At 51.7% G+C, this 14,681-nt stretch overlaps 1 protein-coding gene across 2 annotated transcripts in view; it reads left to right on the top strand.

Annotated features, from left to right (window-relative positions):
* QSOX2 (quiescin sulfhydryl oxidase 2) overlaps positions 1 to 14,681 on the top strand; it is a 42,880-nt gene that overhangs the window by 890 nt on the left and 27,309 nt on the right. For both annotated transcript variants that reach the window (XM_040404799.1, XM_040404800.1), the window contains exons 2-6: positions 8,659 to 8,759; positions 10,672 to 10,720; positions 11,440 to 11,548; positions 12,114 to 12,204; positions 13,493 to 13,638. In XM_040404799.1, the coding sequence (XP_040260733.1) occupies positions 8,659 to 8,759; positions 10,672 to 10,720; positions 11,440 to 11,548; positions 12,114 to 12,204; positions 13,493 to 13,638 (496 nt within the window). The remainder of the gene's footprint in view (positions 1 to 8,658; positions 8,760 to 10,671; positions 10,721 to 11,439; positions 11,549 to 12,113; positions 12,205 to 13,492; positions 13,639 to 14,681) is intronic.

Genomic DNA, 14,681 nt, shown 5'->3' with positions numbered 1-14,681 from the left:
AGGAGGAGGGGGGTGTGGTGTCCACTGGTGGAGGAGGAGGGGGGTGTGGTGTCCACTGGTGGAGGAGGAGGGGGGTGTAGTGTCCACTGGTGGAGGAGGAGGGGGGTGTAGTGTCCACTGGTGGAGGAGGAGGGGGGTGTAGTGTCCACTGGTGGAGGAGGAGGGGGGTGTAGTGTCCACTGGTGGAGGAGGAGGGGGGTGTAGTGTCCACTGGTGGAGGAGGAGGGGGGTGTAGTGTCCACTGGTGGAGGAGGAGGGGGGTGTAGTGTCCACTGGTGGAGGAGGAGGGGGGTGTAGTGTCCACTGGTGGAGGAGGAGGGGGGTGTAGTGTCCACTGGTGGAGGAGGAGGGGGGTGTAGTGTCCACTGGTGGAGGAGGAGGGGGGTGTAGTGTCCACTGGTGGAGGAGGAGGGGGGTGTAGTGTCCACTGGTGGAGGAGGAGGGGGGTGTAGTGTCCACTGGTGGAGGAGGAGGGGGGTGTAGTGTCCACTGGTGGAGGAGGAGGGGGGTGTAGTGTCCACTGGTGGAGGAGGAGGGGGGTGTAGTGTCCACTGGTGGAGGAGGAGGGGGGTGTAGTGTCCACTGGTGGAGGAGGAGGGGGGTGTAGTGTCCACTGGTGGAGGAGGAGGGTGTAGTGTCCACTGGTGGAGGAGGAGGAGGGTGTAGTGTCCACTGGTGGAGGAGGGGGGTGTAGTGTCCACAGGAGGGGGAGGGGGGTGTAGTGTCCACAGGAGGGGGAGGGGGGTGTAGTGTCTAGAGGAGGGGGAGGGGGGTGTAGTGTCTAGAGGAGGGGGAGGGGGGTGTAGTGTCCACTGGTGGAGGAGGAGGAGGAGGGGGGTGTAGTGTCCACTGGTGGAGGAGGAGGGGGGTGTAGTGTCCACTGGTGGAGGAGGAGGGGGGTGTAGTGTCCACTGGAGGAGGAGGAGGGGGGTGTAGTGTCCACTGGAGGAGGAGGAGGGGGGGGTAGTGTCCAGAGGAGGGGGAGGGGGGTGTAGTGTCCACTGGAGGAGGAGGAGGGGGGTGTAGTGTCCACTGGAGGAGGAGGAGGGGGGTGTAGTGTCCACTGGAGGAGGAGGAGGGGGGTGTAGTGTCCACTGGAGGAGGAGGGTGTAGTGTCCACTGGAGGAGGAGGAGGGGGGTGTAGTGTCCACTGGAGGAGGAGAGGGGTGTAGTGTCCACTGGAGGAGGAGGGGGGTATAGTGTCCACTGGAGGAGGGGGAGGAGGAGGAGGGGGGTATAGTGTCCACTGGAGGAGGAGGAGGAGGAGGAGGGGGTGTAGCGTCCACTGGTGGAGGAGGAGAGGGGTGTAGCGTCCACTGGTGCAGGAGGAGGGGGATGTAGCGTCCACTGGTGGAGGAGGAGGGGGATGTAGCGTCCACTGGTGCAGGAGGAGGGGGATGTAGCGTCCACTGGTGCAGGAGGAGGGGGATGTAGCGTCCACTGGTGGAGGAGGAGGGGGATGTAGCGTCCACTGGTGGAGGAGGAGGAGGGGGATGTAGCGTCCACTGGTGGAGGAGGAGGAGGGGGATGGGGATGTAGCGTCCACTGGTGGAGGAGGAGGAGGGAGATGTAGCGTCCACTGGTGGAGGAGGAGGAGGAGGAGGGGGATGTAGCGTCCACTGGTGGAGGAGGAGGGAGAGGTAGCGTCCACTGGTGGAGGAGGAGGGGGGGATGTAGCGTCCACTGGTGGAGGAGGAGGGGGGCTGTGATGGAGGGTCCTCTTTAAGACTTGCGGTGTTATATAGTCAGTATTGTGTTCGTTTTTTACTTCTTTGATGTTGTTGGGCGGCTGTGCCCTGTTTCTACGTGGAGCAGATGATTGGCGCTGTGTACACTGCACCGCTCTGTACATCCTCTCATGTGCCGCCGTTTTATCAGAAATGACCGTGCAGGGGGTGGGCGGCACTCCATATGTTTTCCATGTTTGATGTCTTCATTGAATCTTATGTTGGTCCTTGGAGAAGACCCTGGTTCCCGCCCCTGTTGTGGGGGCACCATTATAGTGTCTGTGGGGGTCTCACAGGTGGTTTACACTGGCAGTGGTCAGAAGCAGTAACCCTAAGACCTCCACAAGGTGTCACTGTTGTTGTCAGACGTGGACTGGGGTTAGTTTTGGTTGTGATGGCCTCACGACTGATGCTTAGAGGGATAATGCAGTCCTATTAGTCTACTGCTGGAAATCTTACACTACACCCTGCCATTGATTTGAATGGACAGTGGGACTTGAAGTGTGATGGCTTCAGCGTGGGATAGTCCTTCGATGATTGGGGGTCCAACATCCAGACCCTCTGTTGATCGATAGTTACAGAAGTCTCTGTGCAGGGCCAAAGGGTTATGAGTTCTACAGTGAGCCCTTTGGCCCTGAGAATCGGCAGTAAGACCACAGACTTCCCCGCCTTCCCCCTCTGACTGATCGTTATCCATGTCATGGTGTCCTCGTCAGCTGGCACCCCGCAGGTGTGTTATCTGCAGGCGCAGGTGTGTACACCCAGGACGCCGATATCACCTGTTTTTCAGCCTCGAACTTCTCACAGTTTCCATTGTGCAGTTTGCAGGTTGTGCTTTTTTTTTTTTTTTTTTTTTAATCCCTCATTAACGCAACCTATCATTAGGGAATTAGTGGCTTATGATACGCTGCCCGCTCACGCCCCCCCAGTACGCCCTTCCATCAGATATAGTATGAAGATTGTGCTGCACTCATGTCACGGTGCTCCGAGGAGCTTACACATCTTAATCTGTGTGTATATACACTGCTCAAAAAAATAAAGGGAACACTTAAACAACACAATGTAACTCCAAGTCAATCACACTTCTGTGAAATCAAACTGTCCACTTAGGAAGCAACACTGAGTGACAATCAATTTCACATGCTGTTGTGCAAATGGGATAGACAACAGGTGGAAATTATAGGCAATTAGCAAGACACCCCCAATAAAGGAGTGGTGACCACAGACCACTTCTCAGTTCCTATGCTTCCTGGCTGATGTTTTGGTCACTTTTGAATGCTGGCGGTGCTTTCACTCTAGTGGTAGCATGAGACGGAGTCTACAACCCACACAAGTGGCTCAGGTAGTGCAGATTATCCAGGATGGCACATCAATGCGAGCTGTGGCAAGAAGGTTTGCTGTGTCTGTCAGCGTAGTGTCCAGAGCATGGAGGTGCTACCAGGAGACAGGCCAGTACATCAGGAGATGTGGAGGAGGCCGTAGGAGGGCAAAAACCCAGCAGCAGGACCGCTACCTCCGCCTTTGTGCAAGGAGGAACACTGCCAGAGCCCTGCAAAATGACCTCCAGCAGGCCACAAATGTGCATGTGTCTGCTCAAACGGTCAGAAACAGACTCCATGAGGGTGATATGAGGGCCCGACGTCCACAGGTGGGGGTTGTGCTTACAGCCCAACACCGTGCAGGACGTTTGGCATTTGCCAGAGAACACCAAGATTGGCAAATTCGCCACTGGCGCCCTGTGCTCTTCACAGATGAAAGCAGGTTCACACTGAGCACATGTGACAGACGTGACAGAGTCTGGAGACGCCGTGGAGAACGTTCTGCTGCCTGCAACATCCTCCAGCATGACCGGTTTGGCATTGGGTCAGTAATGGTGTGGGGTGGCATTTCTTTGGAGGGCCGCACAGCCCTCCATGTAGAGTTGTTGCGATACCAAATTTTTGATTCGGTTTCGATACCATGAAAAAGTATTGCGATACTCGATACCATTCGATACCACGCGAAAAAAATAAACAAAAAAAGCCACGTGCATTCCTCATTTTTAAAAATGGCGAATCGCGCAGTTTTTATTTTATTTTTTCTGTTCCGGCATTCACCACCTAGATTTTTTTTTTATATTTTAATAGTTTGGACTTTTCTGACGTGGCGATGTAATATGTTTATTTATATATTTTATATGTGAAATTGGGAAAAGGGGGGTGATTTATACTTCATATTTTAGTGTTTTTTTTTTTTTCACTTTTTATTTAATAACTATTTCCCCCCTTAGGGGCTAGAACCTGGGATCTTTCATCCCTTTTCCTATTCACCCTGATAGATCTCTATCAGGGTGAATAGGACTCCACACTGTCCCTGCTGCTCTGTGCTTTGTGCACACAGCATCAGGGATGTTACCATGGCAACCAGGGCTTCTGTAGCGTCCTGGCTGCCATGGTAACCGATCGGAGCCCCAGGCTTACACAGCTGGGGCTCCGATCAGAAGCTGCCACTGCACCACCAATGAGGGGGAGTGGAGAGGTCCCTGTGGCCACTGCCACCAATGATTTTAATACTGGAGGGTTGAGAGGGGCCGGCGCACTGTGCCACCAATGATTTTAATGGGATGGGGGGATTGAGGGGGGGGGCACACTGCACCACCAATGATTTTACCCCTTTATACAGGAGGCGGGTACTAGCAGATCAGCGGCAGTTAACTGCCGCTGATCGCAGCTCCCTGTCAGGGGCAGGGTGCCGGCAATGCGATTCTGCTGCCGGCACCCGCCTCCTGTATGTGTTAAAGACTGACTACTGTATATGAGTCCAGACTTTCACTATTAGGCCACACAGAGCGGCGCCCAGCGATGTCTCAGCACTCACCATTTAGTCCTGGGCGCCGCTCCGTTCGCCCGCAGACTAGTGCCCCATTACTGTCTCCTCTCCTGCTCCACATGCTGCTGATTACTATCGGAGCGATGGGAGGAGACATCAGCTTCACTAGTGGGCGTTCCTTCTCCCTGGCTGTAGCGCTGTCCAATCGCAGCGCAGGGAAAAGGAACGCCCACTAGTGAAGCTGATGTCTCCTCCCATCGCTCCGATAGTAATCCTATCATTGGTGGCGCAGTGCGCCCGCCCCTCCTCCGCCCCTCTCTTCTCATTGCCGCCCCTCCTCCACCCCCTCTCTTCTCATTGCCGCCCCTCTCTTCTCATTGGTGGCAGCGGCAGCAGCACAGGGGGAGGGAGGACAGCTTCCTTCTCCCCGTGCTGCTGAGAGAGAACATGAGCGCGCCGATAGCAGCGCGCTCATGTTCAGAGATACTAGACTGCGCAGAAGCGCAGCCCAGTATCGAAAAACGGAAATCCCGGTATCGTATCGATACCGGGACAAAAGTATCGATTGGGTATCGAAATTTCGATACCCGCAACAACCCTACCTCCATGTGCTCGCCAGAGGTAGCCTGACTGCCATTAGGTACCGAGATGAGATCCTCAGACCCCTTGTGAGACCATATGCTGGTGCGGTTGGCCCTGGGTTCCTCCTAATGCAAGACAATGCTAGACCTCATGTGGCTGGAGTGTGTCAGCAGTTCCTGCAAGACGAAGGCATTGATGCTATGGACTGGCCGCCCATTCCCCAGACCTGAATCCAATTGAGCACATCTGGGACATCATGTCTCGCTCTATCCACCAACGTCACGTTGCACCACAGACTGTCCAGGAGTTGGCAGATGCTTTAGTCCAGGTCTGGGAGGAGATCCCTCAGGAGACCGTCCGCCACCTCATCAGGAGCATGCACAGGCGTTGTAGGGAGGTCATACAGGCACGTGGAGGCCACACACACTACTGAGCCTCATTTTGACTTGTTTTAAGGACATTACATCAAAGTTGGATCAGCCTGTAGTGTGTTTTTCCACTTTATTTTTGAGTGTGACTCCATATCCAGACCTCCATGGGTTGAAAAATTAGATTTCCATTTTTTTTATTTTTGTGTGATTTTGTTGTCAGCACATTCAACTATGTAAAGAACAAAGTATTTCAGAAGAATATTTAATTAATTCAGATCTAGGATGTGTTATTTTTGTGTTCCCTTTATTTTTTTGAGCAGTGTATATATATATATGTATGTTCTGCGATCACTCAAAAACGCAACCATCGATTTCAACGAAACTTGGTATACACATCCTTTGATACCTGGAAAGAAATCTTGCGGGGGTCTCGGCTCTCTAGGGCGTACCGTTCCTGAGATATTCCCTAAAAATGACCCGCATTAGCCAATAGAAGCCTGCAAGTCTTTCACTTCATATCCCAACTGCCATACACACGTCACATGTCCCTCATCAGCCAATAGAAGCTCTCAGGCCCTTAGGCCTCTTTCACACGGGCGTTGCGTGTGAGGGCCGGATAGGATGCGGGTGCGTTGCGGGGAAAATGCGCAATTTCCGCGCGAGTGCAGAGCGGATTAATGCGTTTTGCACGCGTGTGAGAAAAATCGGCATGTTTGGTACCCAGACCCGAACCTGGACTTTTTCACAGAAGTTCGGGTTTAGGTTAGGTGTTGTGTAAATGTTATTATTTTCCCTTATAACATGGTTATAAGGGAGAATAATAGCATTTTTAATACAGAATGCTAAGTAAAAATAGGGATGGAGGGGTTAAAAAATAAATTAAACTCCCCTCATCCACTTGTTTGCGCAGTCCAGCTCATCTTCTTTCTTCTTCTTTGAGGACCTGGGAGAAAAGGACCTTTGGTGACGTCACTTCGCTCAACACAAGGTCCATCACCATGGTGATGAGGTTCACCTGACACATTGCACCCGCGCGGAAAACTCGCTCATGTGAAAGGGGCCTTTGTCTCCACATACACACAGTTTTACTCCAGGTTTCCATAACAACCCAGCCACTTTTCTTCACTGCTGTAGGTCAGCTTTAGGCTAGGGCTGCACGACGGCACGTAGGGCACAACTGCACTGCTACATGTGTCACGCGACTATTTTTCTAATGGCAGTCTATGGTGTCGCACTGCGACTTGTGACATACTGCGACGCGACAGTCGCAGAAAAATCCATCTTGGATGGATTTTTTGCAACTGTCGTGTCGCAGTCGCAGCATGTCACACGTCGCAGTGCAACGCCATAGACTGCCATTAGAAAAATAGTTGAGACAAAATGTCGCGCGACACATGTCGTCATGTAGCCCTAGCATTAAAGGGGCAGGCACTGTGGAGGTCACTGTTAAAGGGGCAGGCACTGTGGAGGTCACTGTTAAAGAGGCGGGCACTGTGGATGTTAATGTTAAGGGGGCAGGCCGCTGTGGAGGTCACTGTTAAGTGGGCAGGGGCCACTTTTAAAGGGGCACATGCTGTGGAGGTCCCTGTTAAGGCAGCGGGGAACTGTGGAGGTCAATGTTAAGAGAATTTGGTGCTGTGAAACTCACTGTTAAAGGGGCGGGCTGCTGTGAAGGTCAAAGTTAAGGGGATGGGCTGCTGTGGAGGTCCCATTTTAAAGTGGTGGGGGGGGTCAGTGTTAAGGGGTAGTAGACTGTGGAGTTCACTGTTAAAGGGGCGGGGTGCTGTAGAGGTCACTGTAATGGGGGATACTGTTGATATCTTTTAACGACACACACAAATGTTAAATGAAATAGATGAAATATACCCGTGTGAAGCCTGTGGGCCCTTCTGCTAGTATTCTATAAATTCACCATTTCCCTAACCTTTCAGAATCCTACTCTGAGTAGCTTTATGAATTAATATAGAGTTAAATGTAAAACCTGCAGTCACCACTAGGAGGAGCTCACTGCACACTGATGACTTCTATAGGAGCTGTAAATATCTGTACAGTGAGCTCCCTCTAGTGGCGGCTGCAGGCAGTATTTTACCATTTAAAGGGGTTTGCAGGATTTTCAGTTGATGGCCCGGGGCCCCTAAAGGAAGGCAGAGCGACAATCTGCAATGTAGTACGTGTATAAAGCTGGGAATATGAGTAAAATCAGAAAGTGGGGGGTCATTTTGGGACATTGCTTCTCGGAAAACCCTGGAGTCCTTTTTGGGCATAGATGCGGGAGGCATTAGGTGATGCCCTCCTTTATCAACGAGCGTGGAGAACGTTTGCAAAAGTGGGGTCCTAACTCTGACCAGCACTGCCTCGCCATGCGGGCATCGCTGCCATAGACGTTGCCTTTCTGCAGGTGGCGTTTTCGGTATCCACCAGCCTGGCAGACTCCGGGTGTAATTACTTCTGCTGGGTTCTCCTTCACGACCAGAGGAACCCACGTCCCATCTGCTGCACTTTGACCCAGGCGTGCAACCGGAGACAGGCGGCATTAACATTTTAGGACCAGGGCTGCGGTTGGGAGAGGAGGGGGCGCGCAGGGCGAGAAGTGAAAGGGCTCCACCTTCCCCACCCTCAAGCCGAACTTTTTGTTCCTCCAGTGAAGCGTCACTTTGTGCCCTGTAGAAGAGTCGTTAGATCTTTTGTTCCGGGGCTCAATGGCTTCCATCTGTCCTCGGATACCTCCAGTCTCCTCATCTGTCAGACCATCAACTGACATCTCCGCTCAGCTGTTGTCTCGCGCGTCCCCTTCAAGGTTGGCACGGATGGGGGGAGTTGTTGTCTTCACGTTTCTTGTAGTCCCGAAGACGTCTGATCTGTCAAAGCCTGGGGAGGAAATCTGTATCTGGCCCAAGACGCCCCCTTGTATAATGTTCTGAGACTTTGAAGGTTTCCATTCACTGACGGCAAGCGGAGGTTGATACACTGTAGTGAGTTTTACACTTATCCTAACCACATGTCATCTGATAAGAGTGCCCCTTTATGTATTTATGGCATAGCCACTGGACTGGAGTGTCACTTTAATAAGATAATACCGCCATGTAGTGTGAGGGATGGGAGGGGCACTGGGGGCACTGGGCGTGATACGACTGATGCCGGTCTAATGCCGCTAATGTTTCTTCCCTCAGACTGGAATCCCGCAGTGCGGATCGGAGTGTTAAACTGCGCCGACGAGGAGAATACCGCCATCTGCAAAGATTATGGCGTCCAGTTCTATCCAACGTTTCGGGTAGGTTCTCAGCCCAATCACATGGGAGCGACCTTCCAAATCGCAATATTCCTCTGAGAGGATAGGGAGGTAGTTACAGAAACAGCGCCACTCATATCCAGAGGTTGTTTCGGGAATTGCGGCTCAGTCGAGTGGTCACAATACTACAAACAAAAGTTTGCAGCAAAAAAAAACAACATAAAAGTATAAAATCCTTACATTGTTTGACTGTAAAATGTTTATTTGAACCCTGCAGAGCATTGCGGCCAACACTGTCAGAGCATTGCACCCCCAGTCGGGGTAGAGCATTGTGCCCCCACTGTCAGTGCAGAGCATTGCACCCCAGCACCTCCACCGTCAGTGCGGAGCATTGCACCCCCCCCCCCCAGCGCCTCCACCGTCAGTGCGGAGCATTGCACCCCCCCAGCACCTCCACCGTCAGTACGGAGCATTGCACCCCCCCCCAGCACCTCCACCGTCAGTACGGAGCATTGCACCCCCCCCCCAGCACCTCCACAGTCAGTGCGGAGCATTGTACCCCCCCCCCCCAGCACCTCCACCGTCAGTGCGGAGCATTGCACCCCCCAGCACCTCCACCGTCAGTGCGGAGCATTGCACCCCCCCCCAGCACCTCCACCGTCAGTGCGGAGCATTGCACCCCCCCCAGCACCTCCACCGTCAGTGCGGAGCATTGCACCCCCCCCCAGCACCTCCACCGTCAGTGCGGAGCATTGCACCCCCCCAGCACCTCCACCGTCAGTGCGGAGCATTGCACCCCCCCCCCAGCACCTCCACCGTCAGTGCGGAGCATTGCACCCCCCCCCCCCCAGCACCTCCACCGTCAGTGCGGAGCATTGCACCCCACCCCCCCCCCCAGCACCTCCACCCCAGTGCGCCTCTAGTCAACATGCAGAGTGGTGTACCTTGCATAGCTTTGCACCCTGAGTCCACATTGCAGAGTGTTGCACCCCAGTGCATCCTGTAATGCTTTCAATTGTAACCGGAGTCCCAAGTTCCTGCAAAGCATTGCACCCCAGCACGCCTACAGTGAATACAGAGCATTGCACCCCAGCACGCCTACAGTGAATACAGAGCATTGCACCCCAGCACGCCTACAGTGAATACAGAGCATTGCACCCCAGAGCTAGGATGCAATGCTTTTCAGGGACTGGGAAGTCGAGATGTGCCGGGATGCAATGCTCTGTGTTCCTTCTTCTGTGATTCTGCTGGTGCCGGAGCACTAAAGAGCAGTGCTGATAAGTGTTCAAATACCCTACAGCTCCCCCACAGGGGCAGCGAGGCATTACACCATTCTTATTGAAATGAGTGGTCCGTGTAATACACAGACGCCGGGTCCTCCAGAGCCTCCTCTCTTAAAAGCGTTTTCCAAGATTTTATAACTGATGACCTACCCTCTGCTGGGAGTTGTAGTTTCACGACAGCTGGACTGCTGACCCCCGTCATATTAGAAGGTAATTCCCGTAAATGTGTGAGCGGCGGCGGCTGTACTTCCGGGGCTCCCACCTATTGGGAGAATGGGGGTCTGCTTTACCCCCCAGAAAGGAAGAGCCTGTGCCTGCAGCTCCCTCCATTATGTCAGTTACTGAGTGTTTTGCTACCTCTGTAAGCTTCCTGGAGCACCACACAGGGGTCAGGAGACCCCCATTCTGCCAATTTATGGGGGTCCCAGAGAAGGCCACCCAGTCCACGTTAGTACTTGCCCTCACTGACATGGGTATATGTGCATACCAACAGGTAGCCGGGGCTGCACACAGTGGCACCATGGGCTGCATGTGGCCCCCCAACCTCAGCTTGTGCCCCCCCTGCACTGGCCTGGGGCGTGAATATTTTTGGAAATTTTCCATTTTGATTGAATGAATCTTCCTGGAGGAGTAGAAACGCTTCTCACAGTTGTGATATTCTTCTCTTTTAGTTCTTTGGGGCGTTTACGAAAGACTTCACTCAAGGAGAAAACTACAAAGGTAATTTCCTACAGTATAAACGCCATAATTCCATGCAGTCACCCAGCTTTCCCAGATTTTGATATTGCTGGCTTGTCCTCAGGATAGGTCATCGGTATCAGATCGGCGGGGGTCCGGCTCGTTGGAAGAGGCTGTGCTGCTGCGGTCACTTCCTAGTTCATCTGTGACGTGGCCTAGGCGCGACTCAGTCCGTTCAATGAATGGGCTCGAGCTGCAATACCAAGCACAGCCACTATACAATGGACAGCGCTGTCCTCACAGAATTGCTATGGTCTCCTCAAACAGCTGATCGGCTGGGGTTCCAGTAGTCGGACCCCTACAGATCTGATATTGATGCCCTATTCTGAGAAACAATCAATATAAGAAAAAAAAACTTTAAAAAGGGATAGATCATCAATATTAAACACCAGATACCCCCTATAAAGGGGTCTTCTCATCTCATAATACATTAGCCTATCGCCAGGATATGCCCTGACTTTATGGACTGTGGAGGTTCCACCTCTGGATCCCCCGTTGATCCTGAGAATAAAGGGTCTGTAGCTCTGGTTCAGATCTGTGTTCTCTTCAATTGTAATTTTTTATTTCCTTCAGAGCAGCGCTCCTTGCAGCATTGCTTAGTTTTTTCAGGATTGGTAGGGATCCCCCCACCTGGAGGTCGGACCCCCACCTATCACAAACTAGTTTTTCTGCGCTCAGGTTGAATGTTCTTTGTGTTTTAGCGGAAGCTGACAGAGAGGTGCCAACCGTCCGACATGTCATCATTGATTACCTGGAGAGCCTCCCTGCCGAGCACAGACCCCCGGCGTGCCCGTCCCTCCAGCCAATCAGGTGAGCCGATTTATTAAACTCCTTACAATGCTTTCTTGGAGGTGGTCAGGAGATGCCATGACCAGTCATCCCAGTAAGGAAGAAGGTCCTGCCCTCCCCATCACCTCTATACTGTATGTCTCTTGAAGGGGTAGCACGACAATAGGGCTGGTCTTCCATAAACAGCGCCACACCTGTCCGCTGGTTATGTTGGGTATTGCAGCTCACTAATTTCACTGGGGTTGACACAACCCATAGACAGTGTGGTGGTGCTGCTTCTGGAAGAAAGCAGCCATGTTTTTGGAGCATCTCTTTCTGTGACACTCTGATGAGGTTGTGCACTTTTACAAGTGATCGCGATCTGATCTTCAGGGGTCTGACACCCCGCACCTCCGCCGATCAGCTGATCGGACACTAGCGCCGACACCACTACAGAACAGCTGCTCGGCAGGGGTGTGGTGATCGCTTGTAAAGGACTGGAGAACCCCTTTAATACCCCAATGTGTGACTGATGAGGATCATCTAACATTGCTGGGCTGTAGGTCTAGGGCCCCTTTAATCCTCTGTTTTTTTTTTTTTTTTCCAGCTCCGGTGACATCACTTCTCTTCTTACCCAGAAGGAGCCCCATTACACCGCCATCATCTTTGAGAGCGAGACCTCCTACGTTGGACGTGAGGTGGGCATCATACAGACATCATTATGCGTTGTCCTCGCCCCAATGTTGCAAAAGTTCTAGCTCTCTGCTTGGCCGTAGATCAGCGTCCTCTACTATGATGGATGGTGGTTGTGGTCTCTTGATTGCTGCATTTTATTGATTTCCACATTTATTTATTTTTTTATAAAAAAAAAAAATGCAACAACTTTGCATGTCTTACCTATGTCTTGAAGGCTGACCTTGCAGTCATACCCCCTTCCAGCTGCCCCATCTTCTGCTGTCTGTAGGTTAGTAAGAAATAGCAGATAGATGACATTGAGTATGACTGCAGGATCAGACTACACAGGGTTCGTTTGTAGTCTGTAACCATGGAGACACATAGGGCTGTATACATGGAACAGTAAGGAGTTTTTAATCAAGATTATTTACAAAGTTGCTTGAAATTCTAGTTTAGATGCTATAAAGGCCTGTTATGTGCAGCTTTCTTGCATTTCATTGATTTGGGCTGCTTAACTATTGGTTGTCCTGAAAGGTACCCATAATACACTGATCGGTATAGTTATTTTTTTGGATATGTTTCATATTGGGTGGGTTACGTGTCTTTAAAGGGGCTGTGCAGGTATTTAATATTGATGACCTATCCTCAGGATAGGTCATTAGAACGGTCAGGTCTGACTCCTGTCGCCCCTGCCGATCCGCTGTTTGAAGGGGCCTGGGCTGCAATACCAGTAGGCGGCGCTGTGCTTGGTAAGCTGCAAGGAGGCCGCAGCACTCACCGGAGCGCTGCGGCCTCCTTAAACAACTGATCGGCGGGGGAGTGCCGATTGTCGGACCCACGCTGATCTGATATTGATGACTTATTCTGAGCCCCATTCAGATGAATAGGACAGTTGCGGAAATTTTGGCCGCATGTGAATTCCCCCTTAGAGGGTACACAAGGCCCCTCTGCTTAAGGCCCCTTGCGCACGAACGTATTGGTATTCCGTGTCTGTTCCGTTTTTTTTGCAGAACCACTAATTTCAATTGGTCCGCAAAAAAAACGGAAGGTACTCCGTGTGCATTCCGTTTCCATATTTCCGTTCCGCAAAGGATAGTACTGTTCTATTAGGGGCCAGCTGTTCCGTTCCGAAAAATACGAAATACACACAGATGTCATTCATATTTTTTGCGGATCCGTTTTTTGCAGTCATGTGAAAGAGGCCTAAGGTCGCAGTTAACCTTAATATGAAATAGATATTTTAAATCTAGCCAACAAAAGCCATATGGTTCAGGGTTGATCATCACTTAACTCCACTCTCTCCTGCCATAGGTGATCCTGGACTTGATGCAGTTTGAGAACATTGCGGTGCGGAGGGCGCTGAACTCAGACAAGGCCATGTTGGAGAAGCTCGGCGTTGTTTCAGTTCTGTCCTGTTACCTGATCTACCCGAACGCTTCACATGGATTAATTAACATGTAAGTACCTAAGTGTCTGTAAGAGATACAAGGAGCTTTTCTCCCTTTAAATGGAGGCCCCCGCGCGTCTTCTCCGAGTTCAGTTACGTGACAGTGACATTGTACCTATTGATCAGGCCCCATCCAAAATGGCTCCTGTATTCATTCTCTTCATTGTATTTTTTTTTTTCTCAGGGTCTGTATAGCTATGGCTCGTGACCCCCTCCATGATGTCCGTATGCTTTAATAGGGTGCATGGACCAGGGTTGTGTTGATGAGACAACCCTGAAGGTTAAAGGGGTTTTCCGGGAGTAGAATATTGATGAAATATCCTCAGGATAGGTCATCAGTATGTGATCAGTGGGGGTCCTACTCCCAACACCCCGGCTGATCAGCTGTTTAAAAGGACCACAGTGCTCCGGTGGCGCCACGTTTATCGGTCACATGGCCTAGGTGCAGCTCGGAATGGGGCTGAGCTGTGATACCAAACACGGCCACTATACAAAATACGGCGCTGTGCTTGGTGAGGAGGGAGAAGGCTGTGACGCTCAAACATCTGATCAGCGGGGTCCCGGGTGTCGGACCCCTACCGATCAGGTACTGATGTCCTATCCAGTGGATAGGTCATCAGTATATAAGTCTTGGAAAACCCTTTTAAGGAGTGACAACCATAGTCGGCTATGATGGAGCGGAGCCTGTTAGTCACCCGGTCACTTTCTGCGTACACAGACTCCTCTCCCCGCACTGTCATGTCTCCATGCTTAGCATGATGTCGACTACATAGAAGACCAGAAAACACTGCAGCTGAGGCGCGAGGTGCTGTTTGATGGCTTCCTTGCATTGTCCTGTGATTACAGTGTTTCCTCCATTCGATTCTCCTTTGGGTGCAGCCACTGACCAGACATGCCGTCTATGGCATGATAAATAGGAATTTGTAAATCGTGTCTGGGACCGAGACTCACCCTGTGACCTGGGCGCTCTCTGGTGACCCTGAACCATTCATCAGTTTGATGGGCGATATACATATCTTACCCTTTGTGTCCTGTGTAGGCGGCTCGTTTACT

The sequence above is a fragment of the Bufo bufo genome, chromosome 8, assembly GCF_905171765.1.
Source record: "Bufo bufo chromosome 8, aBufBuf1.1, whole genome shotgun sequence".
Classification (NCBI taxonomy): Eukaryota; Metazoa; Chordata; class Amphibia; order Anura; family Bufonidae; genus Bufo; species Bufo bufo.
This window is presented reverse-complemented; position numbering and strand designations above follow the sequence as displayed.